General features: G+C 44.4%; 1 protein-coding gene and 1 long non-coding RNA gene across 4 annotated transcripts in view; both read left to right on the top strand.

Moving 5' to 3' along the window:
• NSMCE2 (NSE2 (MMS21) homolog, SMC5-SMC6 complex SUMO ligase) overlaps nt 1-12,755 on the top strand; it is a 231,632-nt gene extending 218,877 nt beyond the window's left edge. For all 3 annotated transcript variants that reach the window (XM_004011642.5, XM_027972906.2, XM_012183579.4), the window contains 3 exons: nt 4,035-4,135; nt 4,538-4,644; nt 12,406-12,755. In XM_004011642.5, coding sequence (XP_004011691.1) covers nt 4,035-4,135; nt 4,538-4,644; nt 12,406-12,523 — 326 coding nt within the window. In that variant the 3' untranslated portion in view covers nt 12,524-12,755. The remainder of the gene's footprint in view (nt 1-4,034; nt 4,136-4,537; nt 4,645-12,405) is intronic.
• Nucleotides 12,756-24,742: 11,987 nt separating this feature from the next.
• LOC105611791 (uncharacterized) lies at nt 24,743-26,021 on the top strand. The gene is made up of 3 exons (XR_001042605.5): nt 24,743-24,817; nt 25,010-25,114; nt 25,768-26,021. It is a non-coding gene; the product is annotated as an uncharacterized LOC105611791 (long non-coding RNA).
• Nucleotides 26,022-27,176: the final 1,155 nt, after the last annotated feature.

The raw sequence follows: 27,176 nt of genomic DNA, 5'->3' as shown, positions 1-27,176 counted from the left end.
CCCATCTTGGGGATCCAATCAGTGCCCTCGCCAAGCCCCTCACCTTGCGTCACTGGGAAATATTTGCAGACCTTTGGAAACCCTTGCTTGTTTACTTCATTACTACCACAGCATTTTTTGTGTCTTCTCCTTTTGGTTTTTATTTTATGACATTAAAAAAAAATCCCATTCAAGTTACTAAATCAACCCTGATGCATCCCTCATGGGTACTCTATAAATGTTAGTTCATACCCAGGTTTCCCTCCTCAGCACTTCATTTGGGTGCCCTGGGCCTGGGCATGGATGTTGGGTGTGGGTCTGAGATCTGCCCATCTGATCGGAAGCTAACAGCTGGCACATATGCTTCTGACAACACGCCTTGTTTATGTACATGGACTGTGACTCATCATCCTGTCTTTCTCTTTTTAATCTGAAAATTTTTTTGAGCTCTCTTGAGTAACAGACTGATTTAATCCACTTATTTCTTTATTATAATGCTGACATTTTCTACTTTTGTCTTAAAAATATTGTGGGGCTTCAGTTTTCTTGTCTCTACAGTGGGAATAGCAGTAGAGTTGTTGTTCATGGGTGTTTGGTGAGGATTAAGTGAAATAATGTATATAAAGTGCTGAGCACAGTAGCTGTATGTAACAGTCAATAAACTTGAGGTATTATTATTAATAAAATAATTATCTGGGGGAGGGAGGGGTGGCTTCCAGAACCTACCCACTGGTTTTAGTATTCCAGTTAACCACACCAAGAAAATAGAGCCATGTGTTGATTTACTAACTCCCTGCATGACTTTGGACAAAACCTGTAATGTCTTTGGATCTCCGTTTTCTCAAGTAAATGAGGGAATCCTTCTTCTCTCATTTAGAAACGTTATTTGAGGTTCAAAATAAACCTCAATTTAAAAACTTTTGTGATTCTAGTAGACAATCTATTTTTTCTCTCCAATCTTCCTTTCAGTGGGCTTATCAAAAGTTGTGTCTTTTTGTGTAGATCAGTGTGTGTGTATGTGTGTTAGTTGCTCGGTCACGTCCAACTCTTTGTGACCCCGTGGACTGTAGCCTGCCAGGCTCCTCTGTCCGTGGGATTCTCCAGGCAAGAATACTGGAGTGGGTTGCCATTCCCTTCTCCAGGACATCTTCCCGACCCAGGGATCGAACCCAGGTCTCCTACATTGCCAGCAGATTCTTTACTGTCTGAGATTAGTGTAAGTGATACTTATTGCCAGATGTGACCTTTTGTTCAGCACATTGTAGAATCCCAACGTTGATATCACTTTCTATAAATACAGATTTCGGGTGAGGAAATGTTCTAGCTCAAGAGAAGTTTAGCTCTTGAGGCTCTTTCTCTTTTGACTCAGTCCATGGGCTATTACTCACTGTTGGCATTCTTCCGCACCTTCTTCTTTCATGATCAGTGCTGTTGATAGCCACCTACAGCTTCTGAGTTCCCTGCTCAGCCTTCCCTGGTGGTTGGTATTGCATCTGAGTTGTGCTTTCTTGCTTCCTCTACCTTTTGAAATTTAAAAATAGAAAGAAAAAGAGAACCTGCAGTCTTTCACATTGTCTGAACTCTGTGATTCACCCAACAGATTTTCTGGTGAGTTCCACAGTATAACATCTATTAGTCAGAAATGTGCTATCTGTTCAGAGTAAGCCCTGTAAGAAATGGACAAAGCGGTGCTTTTATTTTGACTGTCAAATGCATAATCCGAAAGGGACTCCAGCAGCCCCCAGAGGAGGCTTTGGAAAGTAAATCAAGGAATCAGAACAGCTCCCAATCCTGCCCCTTGACTTTTCTCCTTACCTGCCCAGCTTTCTTGAGACAACCTGAAGAATCGCTGGGTCTATAATAGGCCTCTTTTAAAAGTCTGACTCTTGTGCTCTTAATACTAATGATAGGTCCTGGTAAGCACAGAAACCCTTCATAGATCTAAGGAAAATTATTTCAGAAGCCCCAGTTCATATCACAGCAAGCATACTAAACTTTGGCAACATCACATTCAATATAATTTTATTGCTGGCAACATTTTTGAACATATTTTTATCCATACAGCTTTGGTTTGGAAAAAGTTTGGCTCCAAATAAGTGATTTAGCCCATAATTGGCTATTAATTTCTCAGCAATTATCTCCGCATACTTGGGAGTTATTAAATTAATACTGAAATCCAGCCTACGTATTGCTCTCATGAAATATTTTTGATGACCAAATCAACTGTTAATGAAGTTAACCCAACATTACATTTTGTAGACCTTTAAAACTGATTAATTTCAGTTTTTTGTAGTAATCCTGTTTTGAATGCAATATGTGGTTTTCAAGGTCTCAGACATTTTTATAGCCTCTTGAAAAGCTGAGAGGCGCCAGGCACTGTACCTTAACCACCAGTGGTTAAAAGAAAATGTTCCGTCCAGGAAGTCCTAAGCTCTGAGGGCGTCCCTCTTGCCTTCTTCAAGGAGTAAGAGCTGTTTGGGGGACATCTCTCTAAGAAGATAAAATAAGCTGGCGTATAAATAGCACTAGTCACTAAAGCAAAGAGAAACGCCCCCCCCCCAAGAAAAACCAGAGTAATTGGGGGCAGAATGCCTGGGTTTCAGCCATGAGTTCACTGGGTGACTTCAAGCAGGTGCTCTGCAGCCCTCTCCTGTCCCCAGGGGTGCTTTTCCAGCAGACACTTTATCTGGCAGAAGGGGAAGGCCAGGGCCCGCAGTTCTAGGAACTAAAAGTTGTGCAGAACCATCTCAGCTTAAGAAAAGGGTTTCCCTCAAACGTTGAAAGCAAGGCATTTTTTAACATCTATTATTTTCCCAGAATGAAAGGAGGAAAGGAAGGGAAAAAGGAGAAAAGGAGGAAGAAGGACTACAGTGTCACACTTGTGTTTAAAACACTACTGATCTTTGATTTCTGTGCAAAATGACAAGTTCCCTTCTCCAAAAAGAAAGGCTTTCATATGAGATTCTGTCAGTACCCCCATTCAAATGTCACGTATTACCTAGTTTCCTTTGCTGAAGGGCAAGGACCATGAAAAGTATATACATTTCAGAATCAAATACGTTACATTCAGAGCCAACCCTACCACGCATTTGCTCAGCAGTTCCCAAAGTGTGGGCCAGGAGCCCGCTGGGTACTCGGGGATCCTTTCAGGGTACCCATGAGCTCAACACTATCTTCATAATAATACTAAGATGTCATGTGCCCTTTTCACCCTCTTTCTTTTCATAAGTGAATTTTTCCCAAGGCTACGTGATGCAATATCACAACAGACTAGATGCATACACAGATATCAAAGCCCAACTGTCTTCTATTAAGTCACATATTAAAGATATGTTCAAAAATATCTTATCTCTAACTTTTTTGTTGCCCTGGGAAATATAATTATTTTTAATTTTTTTAGATATCATTTATGTTAGCTTGTCATGTGGTTATTATTTTTAAATGAATTAATAAATATGTATTTTAAAATTCCTCAGTCTTAATAGTGTCTAACGTGGCAAATCGTGATAAACATAACCTAAAGTGTATTGGCATCCTCAGTAATTTCTAAAAGTACAGAAGGGTTCTAAGCTCAAAATTTGAGAATCCTTGTACTATCCAACAGTAATTACCACTTATTGAATGTGTCTTTGTGCCAGGAGCTGTGCAGAGCACACGGACTTCTTCACCTCTTAATCTTTGCAATAAAGTTATAAAGTAGAGAAGTTAAAAAACAAAGACCTTGCTAGCCCGAGGTCTCACAGCTGGAAGTGACAAAGATAATCAAGTCCTTCTGACTCCAAAGCCACATTCCTGATGACTGAACAGTCCTCCCCCACAGAATCATTCTCGGTGACTCTGAAAAAGTTATTTCACTGCTCCAAGTTTATTTCCTTACCAAACATGGGCAGAGCCCCCACCTCCCCCTGCAAAAGAGTTAATATGCATCCCAGCGCCTAGCACAGGGGTGCACACCAAAGAGACCCTGAAAATCTGTCAGCCTCCTTCCTCCCATCCCTTCCTGTCCTTGGCACGTTAGAGCAACAAGACTCACCAGCTTCCGTTTTCCCCTCTAGATGGTCTTCAACCAGACAGAGAGGCTGACAGCACAGAAGGAGTTGATGAAGATATGATTGTGACTCAAAGTCAGACCAACTTCATCTGCCCCATTACACAGGTACTGTAAGCACTTTGCTTCATGGAGGCAAAAAGTTCCCATTTGCTTTCTGACTTTATTTCCTGTCTGGAGTTGACGAGGGAGGAAAGGAAAGTGATGAGGGTCCAGGAGGAGACCTGGGAAAGAGTTTGCAGTCCATGATGTCCTTAGGGATCTACGAGTATATTCCTGCCCCACTGGCGAGGTGCCATTGAGGCCTCTGGTCTCCCTGCATTTTCTCTGCATTTTCTCCCTGCATTTATGGCCCTCTGCCCTGAGTTACATAGAGCCATGAGATGGGGAGGTTAAACCTCGGAAGCCCCAGGTCTAGGTGAAAGCAGTGCCAAATAATTAGTGACTTGAAGAAGTTACTGGAAGCTGGTCATCATCATTCCTGAAAGTCTAATGTCTTCTTGATTACAGTTGGAAATGAAGAAACCAGTGAAAAATAAAGTGTGTGGCCACACCTATGAAGAGGAAGCCATTGTTCGCATGATTGAGTCCAAGCACAAGCGGAAGAAAAAGGCCTGGTGAGTTGCTGCAGGAAGGGAAGTGGCCCTTCCCAGGGGTGGTCAGTCCCAGGCAGTGCATTCATGCTGGAGGGAAAGCTGCTTAAACCTCCCCTGAAGTCCATTCACCCAGAGGGATAGTATAAACATGGAAGCCGGTTTTCAGGAAACACAACACGTGAGGGGAAAAATTAGTAATCTGTTCGGGAAGAAGCTGAAGGAGCTTCAAACATACCTTCAAAATACAAGAAAAGGGAGTTGGATGTAATTCTCATCGTTAGATAACAGGAATTTTTATAAATTTGTGTGTGCTATGCATGCTAAGTCGCTTCAGTCATGTCCGACTCTCTGTGACCCTATGGGCCTCAATGTGCCAGGCTCCTCTGTCCTTGGGGTTCTCCAGGCAAGAATACTGGAGTGGGTTGCCATGCCCTCCTCCAGGGGGTCTTCCCGACCCCAGGATTGAATCCATGTCTCTTACATCTCCTGCATTGGCAGGCAGGTTCTTTACTACTAGCACCGCTTGGAAAGCCCTGTGTGTGCTGTGGCCTGAAAGAAATAAAGGAGAACTGTGATTCTGAGAGATTTCTTTTCCCCTTTCTATATGTCTGAACTCAAATAAGAAGGAATGGTTTAAAAAAATTTTTTTTTGCATTCTGCAATACAGATAGTTTGCTTAAGTATTAAGTTGTCATTCTAAGAATTCATACCCGCTGGTCTTTTTTTTTTTTTGGCTGTGCCTCATGGCAGGCAGGATCTTAGTTCCCAGACCCCATGCCACCTGCTGTGGACGTGGGATGTCTTGGCCACTGGGCTACCAGAGAAGTCTTGGCTTCTGTTGGTCTTGATAGTCAAGATGTGATTGTCCGGGAAAAGCTTTCATATCTTTAATTACATAAATAACTTCACAAACAGTTTAAGTAAATTCATGGGTGACTTCAATGAGAAATTTTCTTTTTAATTGGAAAGTTTAGAGAATCTTTTACATATATATATATATGCATGTATGTATGTATGTATGTATGTATGTATGTATTTTTTTAACCCCTTTCACGCACACACACACACACACACACACACACACACACACAGCTCTGTTCCTGCAATGACACAGAAGCCTGAGTTGGCTAGCCTGGCTGTGACTTGGTTGGCATTTCTCCTGCTCTTATCACAGATTTGTTGAAGGAATGGAATCGCAGGTGTGACCAGTTCTCAATGGACCTTTGATAACAGTCCCTTTGATGTGTGGCTTTGCTTCTCCATCATCCAGAAATTTGCTGTTCCAGACCTAAATTGGAATTCCCCACCACTCCTCATCTGGGTGTGGACTTAGAGATAGGGCATTTGTGACTGTAGATATCTTAATGGTTATTCAATCAAGTTATTTGCCCTATTTATTCTAGAAAGCCTGCCTAATGGTTACAAAATCGAGATTGTCTGAGTACATTTTTGTCTGTTTTGACTTTCCACCTTACAGTTGAGACGTCCCATTTCCCTAGGGAACCTTCCATTTTCCCTGTGAGTGTAATTTTCTTTGTTTTTGGATGTCTAAGCCTTCCGTGTCTCCTTTTTTTTTTTTCCTATGTTTATTGTCTGGAAAGCAAAATTTTAATTTGTTAACATAACTGCTAAGAATAGGCATTCCCAGATAGTTCTGTTTCACAGCTCTTCTTCCTTAAAGTTTGTGATATTCTCCTCAAGTCAGATTCAGAAAGGACAGGCACTGATAACAAAGCACATTTTTCCCAAGTCCCAGGAGGGATGGGAGCAACTCCAGAACAGGCTTGCACTGAAACACATCTTCTTGATTACATACTTTGACTTTCTAATGTCCTTTGCCTTTTCTGAATTGTAAATGACTTTTGGAAGCACTTGAGCAACACCCGGCGTTTGGAAAGTGTGGGTATTGTCCTGCCATGCTTTTCTATAAGTTGGACGCAGATTCCATGAACACTGCAGATCCTCATAGCTTAGTAATACAATGAAGTCCAAGTGGAGGACGTCTGGAAGGTTTACAGCAAAGGTAGTATTTCTGCTGGGCCTTGAAAAATGAAAAGCATTTCAGAGAAGGGTGAAGAAGAGTCTTTCCAGCCAAGAGGCTCACCACATTCAGAGTCTGTTCCACTTGGGGAATAGTAGATACAGGTGCAATTATTGTTTGTTAGAGGGTGATGGGAAGGATGCTCTGGGCTCTAGTAAGAGGGAAGTGGTGTATGTAAATTCTCTCTGTTCTGTGCTCATCGCAGAGGATGTTAAATGTTATGATTTCATTAGTTTCCTCATCTATAAATTGATGGTCATAGCTGTAAAGTGCCTCAGTGGTATGTTTGAAATTTGGATAAGATATACAGAAAGCACTGAGAGCACCTGTCACGTGCTAAGTAAACATTATCCCGTCCTCCTTGTCTTTCTTGCCATCATTGTTCTGTAGGGTTTTGAGGGAATATGCGAGTCAACCTGGGTTTTAGGAAGTTACTCCAGTAGCAATTTAAGGGATGAATGAACAAAGGCCTGCAGTGAAGATGTCAGTTAGGATGCTGTGGTAGTAGTTAAGTGATAGATCATGAGAGCCAGGATTGAGACCAGAGTGGAAGGGCATTTAGGAGAAGATGACTGTGGAGGTACGATGGGCAGAAAACAAAAGCTGGAGGGAGCAAGTGGAAGAATGACTGACATGCCTAAACGGGGTGTCTTAGAAGGACGGTGATGTCATTAGCCAATGGAGAGGCTGTAAGAAGAGTTTAGGAAGGACGATCAGAGGGTCATGCTAAGTTTGAGGTCCCTAGCAATACAGCTGTTTGGAAGTATCCAGAAGATGTAGAAAATGTGGGTGTTTGACCTCAGGAGAAGCTCTGAGTGGGATGTTGATTGACAGGTTATTGATACAGAAGAGTCAGACCCACACATCTGCCAGGTGCAGCTCTGGACCAGATGTGACAGGCAACCAAGAGCCCCAAGGATGGGGCCTTGGCCTGGGTCTGAGCAATGTGAAGCCAGGATGCAGCTCTGCTCTGCTTACTGTGTCCCCAGAGCACCGCCTTTGATGGAGGCCCGCCAAAACAGCATTCTGCCATTCTGAAAGGGCAGTCAGAGGAAGAAGATTCCAACAAAGCAGTCTGAGACGCAGCTGGGAGAGAGGGGAAGCGAGACTAGAGTTGAGCTTCCCAGGAGCCAGTGGGGGGCGGGGTTGACAGGGCCTTGAGGATGAGCTACACTGCATTTGGCAGCAGGCTGGAATCCAGAGCCTGTTCAAAACCTACCCCAGAGGTTCCTGATGAAGTATGAATTAGTGTCATCTCCCAGGACGCATGTTTGGGCGATGAGCACATCTGGGTTCCCTTTGTTTGAAAATGTCCGTGACACATCCGGTTTGAGAAATCCCAGTTTCTCCGTTCTTCCTCCTTGCTGGTTCTGACTCTGATTTGTTAGACAGGAGTCCCAGGCACACTGTGTTACTAGCACAGACTCCTTTTCCTGTCCGTGAGGCCTCCTGACACATCTCTCTGCATAGGCTTAAGTCAGAATAAAACGGCTGAGACTTTAGCCCTAACTAACTACAGTTAGTTAAAATAATTTCCTAAAGCAGGTCTCTGAATAATCAGTCTGTTTATTATCTTACTAATAAAACTGCCTTATGATTTTCATATGTATAAGATACTTCCAGTTATCCATAGTCATTTCTTTTTCTTTGCTTTCTGGTTTAAGAACAGAGACTGTATTAGCAAACAGTCACATTTAAGAGTGTGGAGAGGACAGTTAGGTTGAACAGAAATGTGTTGTTGAGTAGCGGAACTCCAGCAATGTGCTTAGAGGCCCTATTTCAACCATGAACCAACCATTGGCCTCTCAGAGTCTCAGTTTCTTCATCTGTAAAATGAAAAGAGCAACATTTCACAGTATTTCAGGATCAAAGGAACAGTGGGGAATTCAAGTCTAGGTCTGCACCAGCATATTTCTTGGCAGTGGAGAAGCAAACCACTTAGAAGAACGCTCTTTTTTGGCCTGCAGAGCGCTGAACAAATAGCAGCCGGGTTACTGAGGTCGAGACTGTTCATGTTTGTATTACTTACCTCACTGCTTAGTGACACATCATTTCAGACGCAGAGGATGTAGGCTTGAGTTACCCTCTGGGTTTAGGTATGATGAGAATCCATCCTGCTCAGATTTCCAGACCTGCTTTCTGGAGCTGGGTGGACCCTGGAATGCTTGGGCCCAAATCCAGGAGCTCGTAAGACCCAGAATCCTGTACGTTTGTGCTAATGCTGAGGCCAAGGTTCCCCACGGTCTCTGGGACCCCTGAGACCCAGGTCCCTTTGTTCAGTCGACACACGCTTGTCCGCTGCTGCGCTGGAATGTTCTGCCCTGTCAGTGACCTGAGTTCAGGACCCAGCGTCTCCTCCCAGGCCTGTAGGCTTGACTCCTGCACAGCGATGACGCGAGGGCTTAAGACTGGTGTGGCCACACCTATCTAGCTCACCAGGGTGTCGTGGGGATGGATGCACTATGCTTACAGAGTGTTCTCTCTCCAGAGGAGGAGTACCTTGATTCAGTGTCTTGTCATTATGAACCTTGTCTTTTCCTCTTCAGTTTAGAAACTAGTGTGTGTTTATTTGAGACAGGGTGAGAAACAAGGTTCTCCTGTATCAACCTCTCCTCCAAGAAGCCTTCCCAGAACCCTCATTCTTGCTGCACAAAGTGCCCTGTCCCCATGCTCCCACGGCGCCTCTGCGCTGTGGCATGTCGGCCTCCCACCAGCACTGTAGGTGGGGCTGGCTCTGCTCCACAAGGTTCTTGAGAACAGAAATAATGTCCTAGAGCAGCAACCAGCTTACTGAGCACCTGAGTGGATGCCTGGACCCTTGTCATGTGGCGTCCCACTCATTTCTCATGACAGCCCTATATGCTCCACCTTCTTAGAGGAAGAACCTGAGGCCCATTACTGATGTCACTTGCCCAGAGTGTCACAGCCAGGAGGCTGGAGCCCAGCTCTCATTTACTCCTGAGCCTATATTTGTGTCTCTAGGCCGTCTGGCTCCCCTTGAGAGGATTTTTGGGTTAATGCCTCTGTCCCCCGAGTTAATCCCCTAAATGAGCCCAGACCTCTTTGTCTGACACGGGTAGCCCTGGGGTGATCTGCAGCCAGCTCTGCAGCCAAGCGGTGTGGTTAATCCAATCACACATTCTCAGAATGCTCTCATTTACTGACTAAAACCACTGATGTCATCAGGAAGTCCTCCCCACCTCACTCTCCACTTCCCTAAAACAGCTTATTCACTGTCTGGCTATTGGTGTTAAAGACTTTGTCCTGGGGAGGGGAGGCGGGGGTGGGGGTTGGGGGAGACTCCAGCCAGGCAGGGCAGTCAGAGCAGATGAGCAGATGGGTTGATAAGCATCAGCTTGAGGGTCATCTCAGCCACTGAGTTCAAGCTGGATCTCCATGTCTCAGAAGATCAAGTGGTGAGAAACGCCTTTTCCAAAGTCAGGAAAGCATCTTTTCATAATCTCAGCTTATTGACTTTCATGCTGAAAGAAAAAACTCACTCTGAGACCTCAGGGTGTTTTAAACCAGTGTAAAGCTCTTCTCAAGCACCTCCAAGCCTCCCCCTGACACGAAGCCAAGTCATCATATCTGGTCCAGTCACCCCCATCCTCTTTCACATGGTTACCTTTCTAGCCTCACATTTTAACACAAGTACCTGACCATACAGGACCCATTTCAGTAAATATAAATATTGTTAGCAAGCGTATTATTCATTACACTGATTCATGCTCTTCTCATAGAAAGATGCCTTGGTCCAGAAATCAAGACCAAGAAAGAGTTTCTCTTCTGTGTTACACAGTTGAGCCCTCTACTACTGGACAGATTAGACCTCGCATGATCAGCTTTCTTCCCCTCCTGGTTTATAGCTTTTGTCTTGTTTTTGTTATTTTTGATCTGTGCTTTTTGGAGGGTTGTCTCAGATCACTGGGCCAGAGCTCTGTGTGGGGCAGGAACCTGTATTTGTATTTTACAGCTGGATGCTTCGAACCCTTCATAGGGCCACTTGCATAAGAGGGTCAAATGAGTGCACGAATGCGCACATGTCTGTGTTGGAGGTGTGCAGGCTATAGGCAGTGAAGGGAATGACCGCTACTGAGCACTGTGTTGCCTGGAGCCCTGTGAAGCTGGGATTCTGCGCCTTCTGTAAATCTGAGGATGCAGAGGCTCCAAAAGTCAAAGTGAGCTGCCGGTGGTCTCATAACAAGCAAGTAGGCGGTAGAGACCTAGGTCGGCTTTGACTTCAAAACTGGGTGCTCTACTCTACCCAAGTCTGGCTCATGTTGAGAAGAAATCAGGTGACTTCATCCAGCCCACTGCCTTCAGAGGAGACCACATCTAAACAGAACCATGACTCACCCACTGATTTCTTCAGCCGCAGCTCTTCCCCTGAGTCTCCATCGGCCCACTCAGCCTCTCCACTGAGGACTGGTGGGCATTTCAGAGAGAATATGTAGCAGCCAGGACTCCTGCCTGATTCCATCCCAACCTAGTTTTCCAGTTGTTTCCATGGAGATAAAGGGTACCACCAAGGCCCTTCAGCTCTGGCCAAACTCTGAACAAAGCTCAGCTCTTTGCTTTACCCTCCACATCGGTCCTTCAGCAAGCCCCCTGGGTTCTACTTCCGGCTGTATCTGGAAGCTGTGCCCTCATCCAAGCTGCCCTTTCTCTCCAGCTGCTGCATGACCCCCTCACTTCCCTGCTTCCTCTCCGCCTGTGTCCGCATTAAACAGCCAGAGTCATGTTTTCTAAATCTAAGCTAAATTTCATCCCTCCCCTCCAGGATTTTCATATTTAAAATAAAATCCAAAGTCCCACACACTTCCAGTCGAATCTCCAAATGCCCTCCCTCTTGCCCTGGGCATTCCAGCTACATTGACCTTGCTCTTATACCAAGCAGCTGCCTCCTCAGCTTCTACACATGCCGCTGCCCCAGCCCCAGCCACATGCAGCCTTTGTTCTATTAATAGATAAGCCCTCCCAGCTAGCCATGCTTGACCCCTGCTAGATAAGCCCCTCAGCTCACACTCTCTCCCTTGACCCTGCTTTTTTAGCCATTGTGGCACTTAAAGACGCTATGCAGCGGGTTAGCAATGGTTTCTCTCCTCCACTGGAAAGTGAGTGCCGTGAAGTGGGCGTTGCCCCAGCCCCAGGTAGGTAGGCACTCTGAACTAGTGAATGAGTGCACATCAGTCCTGAGTTTTTAAATGTACCCCCTTTTTGGTAAAATTTCCAGACTTAAATACTACTCAGCCATAAAAAAAAGAATGAAATTTTGCCATTTACATCAACGTGGATGAACTTGGAGGGTAATTCTGCTAAGAATGAAATTTTGCCATTTACATCAACGTGGATGAACTTGGAGGGTAATTCTGCTAAGTGAAATTAGTCAGACAAAGACAAACACTGTATGATATCATTATCTGTGGAATCTAAAAATAGAACAAACTAGTGAATAAAACAAAAAAGAAGCAAACTCACAGAGAGGACAAACCAGTGGTTACAAGTTGTGGGGGCTAGCATGATAGGGGTTGGAGGAAAAAAGGTGGCGGGGAGGGGTTATTATGGGATTATGAGAAATCATCTGTGTGAAACTTTTGACAATTGTAAAACCCTATAGAATTGAAAGAATTTTTCATTCAGTTTTTTTTTTAAGTGTGCACTTACATTTTTGCACGGAGAGAAGTTGATTCTGAAGGCATTAAGGTGAAGCGGCCTGACTTGATTTTTCTCCTCTGTCACAGTTGCCCGAAAATTGGCTGTAGCCACACAGACATGAGAATGTCGGACCTCATCCAGGATGAGGCGCTGAGAAGAGCGATTGAGAGCCACAACAAGAAGAGACGTCGCCAGTCCAACTAAGAAACCCCCCTGCCTGCAGGGAACTCCGCAGCCTACCTCCTACCCCAGCCATCCGTAGAGAGTGATGCTTGTCAAAGCACTTTGACTGGCTGCATAGCATACTTTGGGGTAAATTTGAAGGTTTTAGTGTATTTGAAAGCATTTTTCTATGTTTCAATAAGCATTCAAGTCTATTATATTGTTTATTTTTAAGTGTTCTCTAATTTTAAATAAAACTTTGATTATCTGTGTATGTGTGCCTCCTGAGGTGTAAATGGTTCCAGTGGTATAGGCTGGGTGGTGGCCTATAATCCTTCAGACTGTTTTTTATTATAGTTTTAACAAACTATAGTTTGTTAACTATAACTATAGTTTTTATATATATAAACTATATAATATATAACTATATAGTATATAACTATATATATACTATATATAGTATATAGCTATAGTTTTTATTATAGTTTTAACAAACAAGCAAACAAAAAAAAAAATGCTTTTTACAAGGGATGTTTGAAATGGAAACACATAAAAACAACCCAATTGCAAGGATTTTCTTTCAGGATAGTAAAGAATAGCATGAAGGTATAAAGCAAAGCCAGTTTCCTTACCTGTCTTTACTTTGTGTATTGACAGTTCCAAATATGTAAATGCTGTTATTTGTCATTCTGATGAGCACGGACTGCTCCAGTAGCTGGCTTATCAGTGGGATGATAAGTGATGCCATAATGGAAACTTTGCTGCAGCCTTCTGAGAGCCTAAAGTGTTCAATGTCGGAAGCAACCACATCCTGGCTACTCTCTGCCTTGCTCTCTGCCTTGGCTTTCATAAGTGCCTGGGGGTTGTCAACCGCAAAATAAAGATATTAATAAGATGTTCCCTGTCATCCCTTCAGCCCTGAAAGTCTGTAGACTTATGACCAGCAGGGTCTTTAAATTGACTATCACCGATTATATCCTATTTATATGAAAAGGACTAATCTATTCACAGTGGCGAGACAGGGAAACCTGGCATGCTGCAGCCCATGGGGTCCCAAAGAGTCAGACGCGACTTGGCAGCTGAACAACAACAGCAGCCTTTTATCAACTAGAATAATCAATGAAACCCTACAAAGCATGCCCCGACTACACTAGAAAACCCAGAAGAGCTCACAATGGCTAGCATTTATTGAGCATATACTGTGTGCCAGGTACTGTTTAAAGCACTTCACATATATGAAAATATTAACTCATAATTTTCTCAGCCTGATGAGAGTGATGCAGTTATTATTCCCACTTTACAAATAAGTAAAATGAGGCACAGAAATGAAGTGACCTATGGAAAATCGTAGTAAGTAACTGAGCTGGGATGGTTCAGTCATCTGGGTCCAGAGTCTGGGTTCTTGGGGGAGGCGGTTTCCTTTTAATTTGTTGGCTGTGCTGGGTCTTCCTTCGTTGCTGGCTTCTCTCTAGTTGCAGCGAGCGGGGGCTGCTCTCTCACTGTGGGTTCTCTTGTAGAGCGCAGGCTTGCCCGCAGCTGTGGCACATGGCCTTAGTTACTCCACAGTATGTGGGATTTTCCTGGATCAGGGATCGAACCCACATCTCCTGCACTGGCTGGTGGATCCTTTACCACTGAGCTTCCAGAAGCTCAGAATTCTTAATCACATCCTCTCCTCCTCCCTATTGATTTATCTAGGTTCTAAAAATATACTCCATGTCCACATTTAAAAACAAAACCTTTTAAAACTAAAAAGAAAAAATAAAAATGAAATCTTCGTAAATAAACAAGATACATGCGTTAGTGAAAAAAATTCACTAAAATGCAGGTAATAACTGGATTTGACATCGAATAGGCAGTAATGGCCATGAAATAATAGCATATGTTTGAATTTCAAAGCATAGTCTACAATGGCAGAATTAATTTTGGAAACACTCATGGAATTCAGAAAGGAGTATGACATTCAGTTGTCTACAAACTAAGTAATTTTGAGTTTCTTAGATGCTTTATCTGAATCAGACTTCCTGAGGAAATGATGATGTTTCAGCCAGAACAAACATACTTCTCGTGGAATGCAGTTCTTTTGTGAAATAATTTGTTTCCTAAACAGATAGAGACAAGCATGAAGTGTTTGCCTAAGGTTCAATTTGCATTTTCCCCAACTCTTTCTAAAGAGAATTCCAGAAAATTGGTGTAGACATTTATACCAGTTAGAAAAATGCAAACGCCATTCTGCTATGGAAAAGTATTTGTAGCCTGTAACATTTTTTCCTTCTTTATTCTTCAGAAATATATATACTTGTCCAACCAATTAGCGAATTTGAAGTTTTGTATATAAAACTTATTTTTATCTTTCACCACTTGGTTGTCATGATCAATCTCGTATATTTGTTAAATTTCCTTTATAAGAATTTTCCCAAAAAGTGAAGCCTTTTCTTCAAATGAAATTTTACTTGTCTTATTGAGAAACCCAATAATATGCAAAAAATGAAAGGGGAGCAAACAGATGGTGGGGGTTCCATCCCTTTGTCCTAGAGGACCCCAGTCTATTTTTTTCCACTGCTGTATTTATTTTATTTTTGGCTGCTCTGAGTCTTTGTAGCTGCCTTTTTTTTCTTTCGTTTTTGTATCTTTTGGCCACACTGCCAAGCAAATGGGATCTGAGTTTCCAAACCATGGATTGAACCAGTGCCCCCTGTATTGGAAGTGCGGAGTCTTAGGGAAGTCCCAGGAGCCCCAGCCTAATCTGAGATCACCCAAGAGCCCATAAGAAGCATTTGAAAACTGCATCAGACATTGTAGCGAAATCATTTCATATATGACTGGTTTAGGACTTGGACAGTTGTGTGAACATGGCATTTAAAAAAAAAGTGCTAGTTCCTTTAAGAAATTTCCAATTGAGTAAGTTTAAAACATGACCACAAGCTCCAAACAATAAGATAATTTCTCACTCACCATATATAGAACTTCAAACATGGAGTGTCCAGCCCGAAGCAACTCCTGCACTGCTCCCAGCTGAAGTTTTCTGTGAGGAGGGAGAAATTGCAGGGCTCAGGGGAACTGAGGCCTCCAGGAACTGATGGCTGGCCACACACCAGGCTCAGGGCTAAGTGCCTTAAACATATCACCTATCCGAATCCTCCCTGTAACCCTGGAGGGAAGTGTTATCGCCCCATTTTACAGATGAGGAAACTAAGGCTCCGAGTCAGTAAGTCATTAGCCTGAGGTCACTGGTTTGTGGGTGGTGCTGGTAAAGCTTATACTGGGACATAACCAAGAGTGCAGAGGGAGCACTCCGACCCACTAAGCTCCCTGCCCTGGGGCCGTGGAGAATGTCCGAATGGTCAGCGGACCTGCATTTCTATCCCACCTAACTTAGATCTCCTCCTGAGACCACTGCGTCCCAGGTGAGTCCCATTTTCCAGGCATTGGTGCATTTTGCATAGCCCAGTGCTTGTCCCTTCCTTCCCTCTGCAAACACACCCCACCAAGTCCAGGCCCTCCCTCCTGTCTTCCACTTAGATTGGTCTCCCACCTCGCATCTGCCGCCTCCCATGTTGATCTACAAGAATCTGACTGGATAATCCTGCATCCTTTCCTACCAAGTGAACTTTAGGGCTGGCATTCAGGATTCTACCATAGTGCAGCCCCACTCTTACCTCCCCAGCTTCAGTTCACCTGCTCTCTTTATGGCAGGGTTTCTTCCAGAAGTAATGGCATATTCCTGACCAGCACATACAATTGACCTTGGGCAAGTCGCTTTACTGCTCCAGGCCTCAGATATGTCACATAAACTAAAAGATTTGGACTTCTCCCCAGGGTTTCTTTAAGATTCCTAAGATTCCTATTTGATGAATTGGTCCTATGCAAAGACTATGGCCCTTTAGAAGGAAAACAAGCTGACTTTGAAATTCGAATATATTTGAACCCAATGTGTATATTGCATCTTTAAGTGTTTATTCAAGAAACGCTTTTTAAGGTACTTTGTGACGTGTTTTGTGTTAGTCTCTTTGGATATAAAAAGTCCTTCTGAGAGGGTTTCTTGTTCAGTTGGACTAGACAGATATGCACAAAAATAAACTCCATAAAAGGTTATATAAATGCCATGTCTAGGAGACAGCAGGACAAAGAGAGGAACTACAGGAAAATTAAGTAAAAATTGAGTTTTAGTAAATCAGGTAACAAAATTCAAAACAAGTTTATCAAAAGCCTGTGAAAACTTTCGGCTGGGAGATGGGGTCAGGGTAAATCCTGAGTGTGGATTACCCAGCAGTCCGGGAAGTCTGCTATGTTGTGGAAATCTGCCTTCAAGCTCCTGTGAAACTTCATGAAGGGGGTTAGCTGTTCTGAAAAGAAGGCAGTTAAATCTGACTGGGGGCAGGAATTCTCATACATTGCTTGTGGAAATGCAAATTGGTGCAGGCACTGAAAAGTTGTGTTTTTTTTTTTTTTAAAAAAAAAAGGTTGCACATGAATTTACCACACAACACATTAACTCCAGTCCTAGGGATCCACACAAGAGAAGTCAAAACTATGTTCACACAAAGCCTTGTGTATGAATATTCACAAGCAACATGCTTTATAATAGCAAAAAACTGGGAGAGATCTGTATGTCCAGCTGGTGAATGGCTAAACAGAAGCCGTGGAGCCATACAAGGAAATACTACTTGTGATAAAAGGGAATAACGTATCAACGCTTGGAACATAGTTGAACAGGAGCCAGTCACAAAGATCGAATAGTGTGTGAATCCACTTACATGAAATGTCCAGAAAAGACAGCTCTGTAAGGACAGAAAGGAGATTATTGGTAGCCTGAGGCTGGAGGTGAGAATGGAATTGCTTTGGAGTAAAGGTTCTGAAATTGGGTTGTGGGGACTTCCCGGGTGGTCCAGTGGCAGAGACTCGAGCTCCCGATACAGGGGGCCTGGGTTCCATCTCTGGCCGGGGAACTAGATTCCGCATGCCCCTATGCCCTCTTCCAGGGGATCTTCCCGACCCAGGAATCAAACCCGCGTCTCTTAGGTCTTCTGCGTTGGCAGGCAGGTTCTTTACCACCAGCGCCACCTGGAAAGCCCCAACCAAGACCCAGCGAGGTCAAATAAATCAATAAGTAAATTTTTAAAAAACTGTCATGGGATGAGTGTTGCACAGCTCTAGGCTTACTAAGTCACTGAATCCAGCACTTAAAATGGTATATTTTATGATGTATAAATGATTAAATAAACAGGGGATTGCTTTACAGGAGAGGGAGAGGAGGGCTTTCTTTCCGGTTATTTGAAATGACTGGACAGCTAGAACAGCTACTGGGAACCCCAGTTCAGCTCGAAACCACATGTCTATCAATATTCTAGGAAACATTTTTGAATCTCAAAAGTTAGAGTGAAATAAAAAGTGTTCTATTCAAAGCCTCATGGAATCCAAGATTAAAAGAAGCAGTGCTTAAAAAAAAAAATCTGTTAAGGGTTAATGAGAAGATAAGATTAAACAATGATTGATAACAAAAAGGAACTTGATTTTATCTGTCTCTATGCCTGAATCTCCCAATTGTAGATTCATTTTATCTGCAGTGATCACTAGTAGTAATCAATAGTTCTAATGAGCTACTTTTAAAATATTTTTTAAGTATAATGGAGTGAAAACCCAGGCTAGTTCTTTCCTCTGTTCATCCTGCCATTGGGGAGGATGGAAATTCAGTCTGTAAAGATGACTCCCTATGCATTCAGGGGGTGGCAGAATGATCCGAACGTATAACAAGATAAAAATTTATGACCACAAAAAGGAACATTTAGTGGATGGGTTTTTTTTTTTTTTTCCCATGAAGAAATACAAAATTTGTTTTAAAACAAAAAGGAAAAGCAAGACATACTTATGAAAGGAAGAAGCCCAAGGACCATCCTCCGTCAAAACCAGAATACAAACCAGAAGTGCAGTGCTGTTAAAAAAGAAGTCAGAAGGCCGCTGGGATGCACAGGAAAAGCTGTCTGTCATTCAGAGTTTCAAGGAAGACTGGCCATCGGGTTTTGCATGGGGCCTGAGCTGGTTACAGTCACCACAGTTCACAAGGAATTCGGAGTCCCTGGTGAATTCACAGAACAGCAAAAACAAGGCCCAGGATGACGAAACATAGATGCGGTGCTGGAAGGTGTTGGGATGTTTTTGCCCACAGAGAGGAAAAAAAAAAAAAAAACAAAACTGAGGCCTCTGTTTTATACAAAACATGGGGTTTTTTTAAAAAGAATTGCAAGGCAATCGACAATAAACTCCATAAGAGGGCCGATTAAAAGTTCTGTGGTACTCAGAAGAAAAACTTAACTGTTAGCATACCAGTAAAAGAGCTCTTTTCCAGGAAACCATAGATGCCCCAGGAGACTGAATAAAATTCAGAAGGTACATGAATTAGTATGGGAAGAAAAATGGCATCTTTACTTTTACTGACCTCTATTACGAATTTAAGGGTTTCTACAATCTTAATGTAGGCAATGAACTCCAGTAGAATTATCAGTATCTGTGACTTCATCACCAATAAAAATAACGTTTTCACACAGCGTTCCTGTTGCCATCAAGATGAATTTACATGTATCTCTTCTCTTAAAATACAGTAATTAATTTGCTTCTATCAATAATGGATAACAGAAATTGGATTTAACTCCCACTTTTACCATAAAAGAGTCTGCCTACAATGTGGGAGACCCGGGTTCAATCCCTGGGTCAGGAAGATCTCCTGGAGAAAGAAATAGCAACCCACTCCACTATTCTTGCCTGGAAAATACCATGGATGGTGGAACCTGGTAGGCTACAGTCCATGGGGTCACAAAGAGTTGGACATGACTAAGCAACTTGACTTTTAACAATTAAGGCTTTTCAGGTGGCTCAGTGGTAAATAATCCACTTGCAATGCAGGAGACCTGGGATCGGTCCCTGAGTCGGAAAGATCCCCTGGAGGAGGAAATGACAACCCACTCTAGTACTATTGCCTGGAGAATCCCATGGACATAGGAGCCTGGCAGGTTACAGTCCATGAGGTCACAAAGAGTCGGACACGACTGCGTGACTAACACTTTCACTTTTCACTTTAACAGTTATAAATCTGGACAATATATGGACGAAATCGTGGTTTTCAGACAGTGGATGCTGCTCTTGCTTCCTGCCTGAAGAGTTCCCAGGCCACTGTCAGGGGAGAGGGATCCAGCTAGAGCCTGGCAGTCGGTCTGGGTTGAGGAGACAGAGCTGAAAATAAGGGGGGGTGGAGCAGCTAGAGTCTGCAGAGCGGAGAGCTGCTCAGAGGTTGAGCTCTGGAGACCTAGAGGGTCCCCCTGGAGCCTCCAGCTGAGTCATCATCAGCTCGGGCCTGTGAGGAAACTACCTGAGGCTGGGAAAGAACCTCCCAGAGGATCAGCGGGGATGAAAACCAGAGCTCACATAGGCCCCAGAATGTTCCTTCTCCCACCAGCCAGAGTAGGGCAAAGTTAGCCCTGGACCAAAGGATGCCTTCATCCTGCTTAGCAGTGTTTATAAGCATGCCTCAAAAGCAAGGGTAGGCAACTTTTTGTGTGAAGGGCCAGACAGTAAATAGTCTCAGCTTTGCGGATCACTTGGTTTCTGTTGCAATCACTCAACTCTACCACGGTAACATGAAAGCAGCCACGTTTGGTATGGAAATGAGTGCTAGTAGCTGTGTGCCAATAAAACTTTATATCCGCGTTCATTGTGGACATGAATGCTAGTAGCTGAGTGCCAATAAAACTTTATTTACAAATACTGAAAATTTAATACAATTTTCACAGGCCACAAGATATTCTTTTGATTTTTTTCAACCATTTCAAAATGGAAAAACCATTCTTAGCTCATGAGCCGTACAACAGCAGACGAGACCAGATTTAGTCTCTCGGCTGTAGTTTGCTGATGTCTGATCGAAAAGATTGAACTGTCTCTGGTTAACTGTGTCCCAGAACAAGGCTCAAAGATATTTAAAAGAATACGAAAGAAATTAAGAAGCAGCACCCAGCAATGTCAAATTCACAATGTCTGGTATCCTGTGAAAAAGTTCCAGGCATACAAGGAGGCAGAAAAATACGATCCATAATGAGGAGAGAAATTATTTAATTGAAAGAGGCCCAGAAACGATACAGATGGTAGAATTAGTAGACAAGGACATTAAAACAGCAGTTGAAAATTTATTCCCTGTGTTTAAAAAGGTAAAGGAAAGGACAGAATGTTGTGGGGAGACATGGGAGTTAGAAAAAGTACTAAATCAAATTCCTAGAAGTAAAGAATGTATCTACAATGAAAATCACACTGGGTGGCATTAATAGCAGATTAGATACTGTAGTAGAAAAGACTGGTGGGGCTGATACAGACGACTCAGTGGAAACACAGGGAGAAAACAGAAAAAAACAAGGCATCAGAGAGTTGAGGGGCAGCATCAAGCAGCCTAACACGCATATATTTGGAGCCCTAAAGGAAGGAGAGCAGATAAGAAGGAAACGAAAAGTCTCTGAAAAAAAAAAAATAGAGTATCTACTAAATCTGCTGTTAGATCTCATTTACTGTGATAAAAGAAAACCGTATCGACTAGATCACACATTTTGTTTTCTCTTTGGTTGCACTGGGTCTTCATTGCTTTGCGTGGGCTTTCTCTAATTGTGGCGAGCAGGGGCTGCTCTCCAGTTGCGGTGCACAGGCATCTCTTTGCAGTGGCTTCTCTTGCTGTGGAGCACAGGCTCTGGGCGCACAAGCTTCAGGAGTTACAGCGCACAGACTCAGTTGCTTCACGACATGTGCAATCCTCCTGGGCCAGGGATCAAACCCTGTCCCCTGCATTGGCAGGTGAATTCCCATCCTCAGTTCCGCCAGGAAAGTCCACAAATTCAGTTTTTAAATGGCTCCATAACTATATTTCCTGGAGAAGGAAATGACAACCCACTCCAGTATTCTTGCCTGGAGAATCCCATGGACAGAGGAGCCTGGCGGGCTATAGTTCATGGGATCACAAAGAGTCAGACACGACTGAGTAACACTTTATTTCAATATAACCGGTTTCTTTTGTAATCTTATGCTTTTAATAGCATTGTTCTGAACAGGGGTGGAATATTTCACTCAACCACCCAGGAGCCCAGGGCCCAGTGAAGCTGTGCAGCCCTGTGGGCAATTGTTCTCACCTCTGTTGTGGGCTCCCCCCCCTCGTGGTTCTGGGGCGTCCTCTGGCCGGGTCTGCTGTATTCCACATCCCCAGCCCCTAACACAGAGCCTTGTCACCTCACAGATGCTCACTGATTAGTAAAGAGGGCATGGGGGAAAAAATGAATGCTCTCTATGTCCTTGGAAGATTTAAGTAAGAAATATGCATAAGTTAATGCAGATAAAAGTTTCTCCCAGACTCATGAGAGTTAGCATCTGTCAGAGTTCATCCGACACATTTCACATACATTATCCCCATTAATCCTCCCAACTGCCCTGGATTCAGATAAGCAGACTGATGACCAAAGATAAAATCATTTCCCAGGTCTCTGAGCTTGTGAGTGATGGGGCCAGTGTTGGAACCAGAGCCTCCAAAGCACATTCTCCTGTATCGTGGCTGTGGGTGAAGGAAGACCCAATCCTGGGACAAACCAGGAAGCCGGTGTGTGAAGTCCCTGAGAAAACCACAGCCTCTCAGGTGGAGTCCCCACATTCTTCTAACACATGGATCTAATGCCTTTTCATTAAGGTGAAGCCACTGTGAGCCCTCCAGGAGGGATGGTGGGTGGTGAGGAATCAGGTACCATGAGAGGAGGTCCCAGCTCTTGGGCCTGCCTCAGCTTCTCACAAGATCTTCAACTTCCTTCCAAGGATCCCTCAGGGCCTCTTTCTCAATTCTGTTGATGAGCAGTAGAGGATGGGGTCTTGGGAAGCTGTATTTTAGGCAACACCTCACTACCACACAGCTTCAGAAGAGCACCCAGTTCTTGCCACCGAAAAACTACTTCTGTCTAAGACAGGTAAGGGTTTTCCTATCTGCTATCCTTCACCCAATATGAAAAATACGTTCCTACATCAGTGAAATGAGTCTTCCACCAGATGTAGAAGTAATACTATGAATATATAATTCAAGGTTGGCTGGAATACAATACAGCTGGACTTCCCTTGTGGCTCAGATGGTAAAGCGTCTGCCTACAGTGCGGGAGACCCAGCTTCGATCCCTGGGTCGGGAAGATCCTCTGGAGAAGGAAATGGCACCCCACTCCAGTACTCTTGCCTGTAAAATCCCATGGATGGAGGAGCGTGGTAGGCTACAGTCCATGGGGTCACAAAGAGTTGGACACGACTGAGTGGCTTCACTTGGACTTGGAATACAATACAGCAAAAGTGTGGAAACTTCTTGGAACAGAGGGTCAAGCTTCGGCACCCCTGGGTGTCGGGGATGGTGGTGAGAGTTCCCTGGCGCTCTAGTTCATGCTGTCCTGCCGCACTGGCCACATTCTACCTTGTGACTTATCGTAGTGTCTTATCTTTCTTTCTTGACTGGGTTCTGAGGGTGGACTCCACATCTGAACCATGTGGGGTCCCCAAGCTTCAAGGTTTCTCCAAGTGAGGTCCAGGAACACCTCTATCCGAGGATCTGAAGAGCTTGTTAAGAATGCAGATGGCGACTGAGTCAGAATCCTGGGAGGCAGGTCCAGGAATCTTCGTTTTTGCAAGTTCTCCACTGATTGTGATTCACACTCCTTGTGAGGACAAGAGGCGCCTGACATACAAGGAAAGACCCAAATGAAACCATGTTGGATTCGTAAAGCCAAACAGAGCGACGTGTATATATACATTGGAGTTATAGCTATCTAAACATCACATTTTTATGTCAAACGCTCAAAAGAGAGAGCAGGTTAGTAGCTCAGTCATGTCCGACTCTGCAACCCCATGGACTGTAGCCCCCAAGCTCCTCTGTCCATGAGACTCTCCAGGCAAGAATACTGGAGTGGGTTGCTATGCCCTCCTCCAGAGGATCTTCCCAACCCCGGGATAGAACCTGGGTCTCCTGCACTGCAGGCAGATTCTTTACCCTCTGAGCCATGTGGGCAGAAGGTCATAGGTAAATACAAAGAGTTGTACGTATTTTTCTCTCTCTTTTAAAAAAATATCATCTGCTGAGGTGAAGGCCTGGTGACCTGCTTCATCCCGATTCCATGTGTCACACCCTCCCAGCCACTTCAGATTTCACTACCAAGATTCCTTTTTTTGGTGGGGGTGGGTGGGAGGCTGTGCTGGGTCTTCGTTGCTGCACGGGGCTTTTCTCTAGTTACAGCGAGTGGGGCTGCTCTCTAGCTGCTGTGCTTGGGCTTTTCATTGCAGTGGCTTCTCTTGTTGGGGAGCACAGGCTTTCAGGTGCATGGGCTTCCGCAGTTGTGGCACTTGGGCTCGGTAGCTGTAGCTCCCCGGCTCTCGAGCATGGGCTCGATAGTTTCGGTGCAGGGGCTTAGTTGCTCCGTGGCAGGTGGAATCTTCCCAGATCAGGCATTTAACCAGTGTCTCTTGCACTGGCAGGCGGATTCCTTACCACTGAGACACCAGGGAAGCCCTGCACAGACTATTTTTAATTGCGCTACTTGGTGGCATCTGTTCATCTCTATCCCCTAGGGCCCCATATATGGTAAAGTCTCAATTAAAACAAATCAAAACAAACAAAAAAATCCTCCTACTCACTCTTTGTTACCAGTCTAAGTTTCATACAAACTGAAAGCTTGGAAATGGACTAAGGTAGTTCCAGAGAAAGAAATCTCCAACCATCCTCAGTTGGATCTCAGCTTGGTCCATATTTTTGGCATGAATAGTGGATTCTCCAGGAAAGTAGTGGTGTTTTCCAGACTCTGGTTGTTCTAGCTCCTCCGTTAGAGTTTTGCTATATCCTCATAACCTGGATTATCATTTGCTTGTTTTAACCAAGTCACTTTTAAAAAATATTAAGCAATATATGAAATTGCAGTTTGATATGCTGAGTATATTTTAAAATGTATTAAAATAAATATGTAATTCTTGAAGTAAAAGAAATAGGTGTCTTGAAGCATCTATAATTATCCTGAGGGGCTCCCTGGGAAATTCTTTCACAGAGCAGGGCAAGGGGTCCATGCCAGGGCCCAGAGCCTTCCCACAGTCACCAAAGACCTCCTAAGAACCTTCTTTTACTGGCTGCCAGTGCTGAAATCAAATCCCTTGACAGGACATTGACACCAACATGAAGCTCTGGCAATTAATCATGGAACTGAACCCGCCTGCCCACCCACTGCGGTTGGGATTTCAGCAGGGACTGCAGAATGGAGGGCAGGGACCAAGGCCACGCTGATCCCCGAGTTTCACGTGAGAAATGTGAGCCCAGGGAACAGGGATTTCAGGGCCCCCAGGGCTGCCTGGCCTGGTTCACGCTCCCAGCTAACCCGCTTGTTCCATCTGTTTCCTGGAGGCAGGTGACATCCCCACCAGCTGTGGGAGCTTGGTAGGGAGAAGCCAGCTCCTGGTACCCTAGAGCACTTGTATTCCACAAATCTGTTTTTCCTGCAGGTCTGTGTTTGACTTGGAGGCAATGTCCTGCATCTCACCACGTGTCAGAGGTGACTGTTTGATGCCAGCAAAAGAAAACAAGCTTCACGCCGCATGGAGCTAAAGGTGAGGCGACAGCTGGCTGATGGTTGATGATTCACCCAGGTGGACGCTGAACCAGTGGCCTGAAAGGAACTGCCACCCAGGGCCCGTATCGAGTCACAGATGAGAAGCCCCGTCTGGCTGCCCCCAGAGCAATGAAGGATTGCGACACGTTTTTTCGTTTTTTCGCTAACCTCAGCTCTGCAGGGCCAGGCACTTGGGGAGTGAGGTTTAGGGAAGTCAAGCGTCCTTCAGTGTTTTTCCCAGAACAACTGGGCTTGTCAGAAGACGCCAGTTCCAATTTCACTCTCTTTCTCACTAGCTATGTGACCTCAGGTGACTCTGTGAAGTCCACTGCGTCCTGGTGGCTTCAGCTGTGAGGAGGAGGTTTTTACCCCCTGCTCTTGGGGCTGGCTGTCCGGAGTCAGTGGCACAGCCCATGTAGGACCAATTAAACAATAATGGCAAAAGCCTGGCTAGATGCTGCTTGGGGAGTCTGGATGCCTGCCTCAACCCCTGTTCCTGCTTTCAAGATAGTTTGAATGCATGTGAATGTATGAAAATTAAATAATGCAAAATACCAACCACATTTATAGTGGGTTGTCTGGGGGCTTGGACTGTTTGAGGGTGGGGTAGTTCATTTTTCTAAAATACACTTTCCTGGGCTTCCCTGGCAGTCCAGTGGTTAAGAATCCATCTTGCCATGCAGAGGACACCGGTTCGATCCCTGGTCTGGCAGGATCCCATCTGCCTTGGAGAAATTAAGCCTGTGAGCCGCAACTACGCAACCCATGTGCTGAAACTACTGGAGCCCGCCTTTCCTAGAGTCTGTGCTCTACAACAACGAGAAGCCCACACACCTCAACTAGAGAGTAGCCCTGCCATCTGCAGCTACAGAGAGCTGGAGCACAACCACAAAGACCCAGCACAGCCAAAAATATAAAAATAAATAAAAGTTAAATTTAAAAAATAATAATAAAATACAGATTTGTGTCTTTATAATTCATTTTGTCTTTTCTAAGGATAATTCTAGAATCGAATGTGTCACCAGCTCAGTGAGGCCGACATAATCCTTCAGGATATAAGAGGACTGGGGAAACCTTGTGGGCATCACAGTGGTCAGAAAAGACTTTGTGGGCCAAGGAGACTCGCCTAGGGCTGTCTCCAATGAGGAAGGGACCAATCTGGATGGATGGGAGGGAGCAAAGGTCATGGGCACCAGCAGGAGCAAATGCCCTGTGACTGGTTCCAGGGAGGGGAGTTTGGACAGATGAGAGTTCAGGTTTATCCCGAGAGGACTCTAGCCCACAAAGTGAGCCACTCACTGGATGTGGGTCCATACCTATTGACTCTGTGCAAAGCCATTAGCAAATACTATCAATATGAATACAAAGACTAGAAGCGTTAGCACTTGGGTGCAGTTGAGAGGCAGCTCAGGTTTAAAGAGGGTGAGGAAAAAGCTAAAATCATAAGCAAAAAGACCCAGGGAGAGTTAAACCACAGAACATGTAAAAAGAAGCTATGCTGAGGGATTTAATAAAATTTCCACATCTTAAAAGTTCACTGGGTGGGGTCTGGGAAGTGAAAGACAGAGTCATTTGTGTCATCCTTTTCTCCCCCATGGAAACCAACCTAGAACTACTCAAAATGTGGGCTTTGGCTGAGGGAGGCAGCCGTGGGGGAGCAGAGATAAAACCTGACAAGCCTCTCAGACCCAGGGGCTGTGCAGCAGATGCACCTAGACCTCACAGTGGAAACCAAGTTGACCAGCACCTTCCAAGGGACATGCAGGGGACTGAGGGCTAGCGTCCTGGGCTGGAGTCCCCCTTCAGGGCCCCAACCCTGGCTTTTGCAATTTGACGTGAGTCCCTGATCTCTCAGCCTCCATCTCTGAGATAAAAGGACAAGAGCCCCTCACACCCTCGAGCAGAGGTTGAAAGGGTGAAATGAGTCAGGGTACTGCTCTCTGTCCTTGTTGTTTATTCACAGTTTAGATAAGACACTTGGGCATGGCTATGCTGTGTTTCATAGGGAAAAAGAATGCTTTTTCTATAAGATCGCCCGCAGGCAGCCTCCTGTCTGGACT

This window comes from Ovis aries, chromosome 9 (assembly GCF_016772045.2).
Source record: "Ovis aries strain OAR_USU_Benz2616 breed Rambouillet chromosome 9, ARS-UI_Ramb_v3.0, whole genome shotgun sequence".
NCBI classification, from domain to species: domain Eukaryota; kingdom Metazoa; phylum Chordata; class Mammalia; order Artiodactyla; family Bovidae; genus Ovis; species Ovis aries.
Note: the sequence above shows the minus strand (reverse complement) of the source record. Positions and strands in the feature narration are given on the sequence as shown.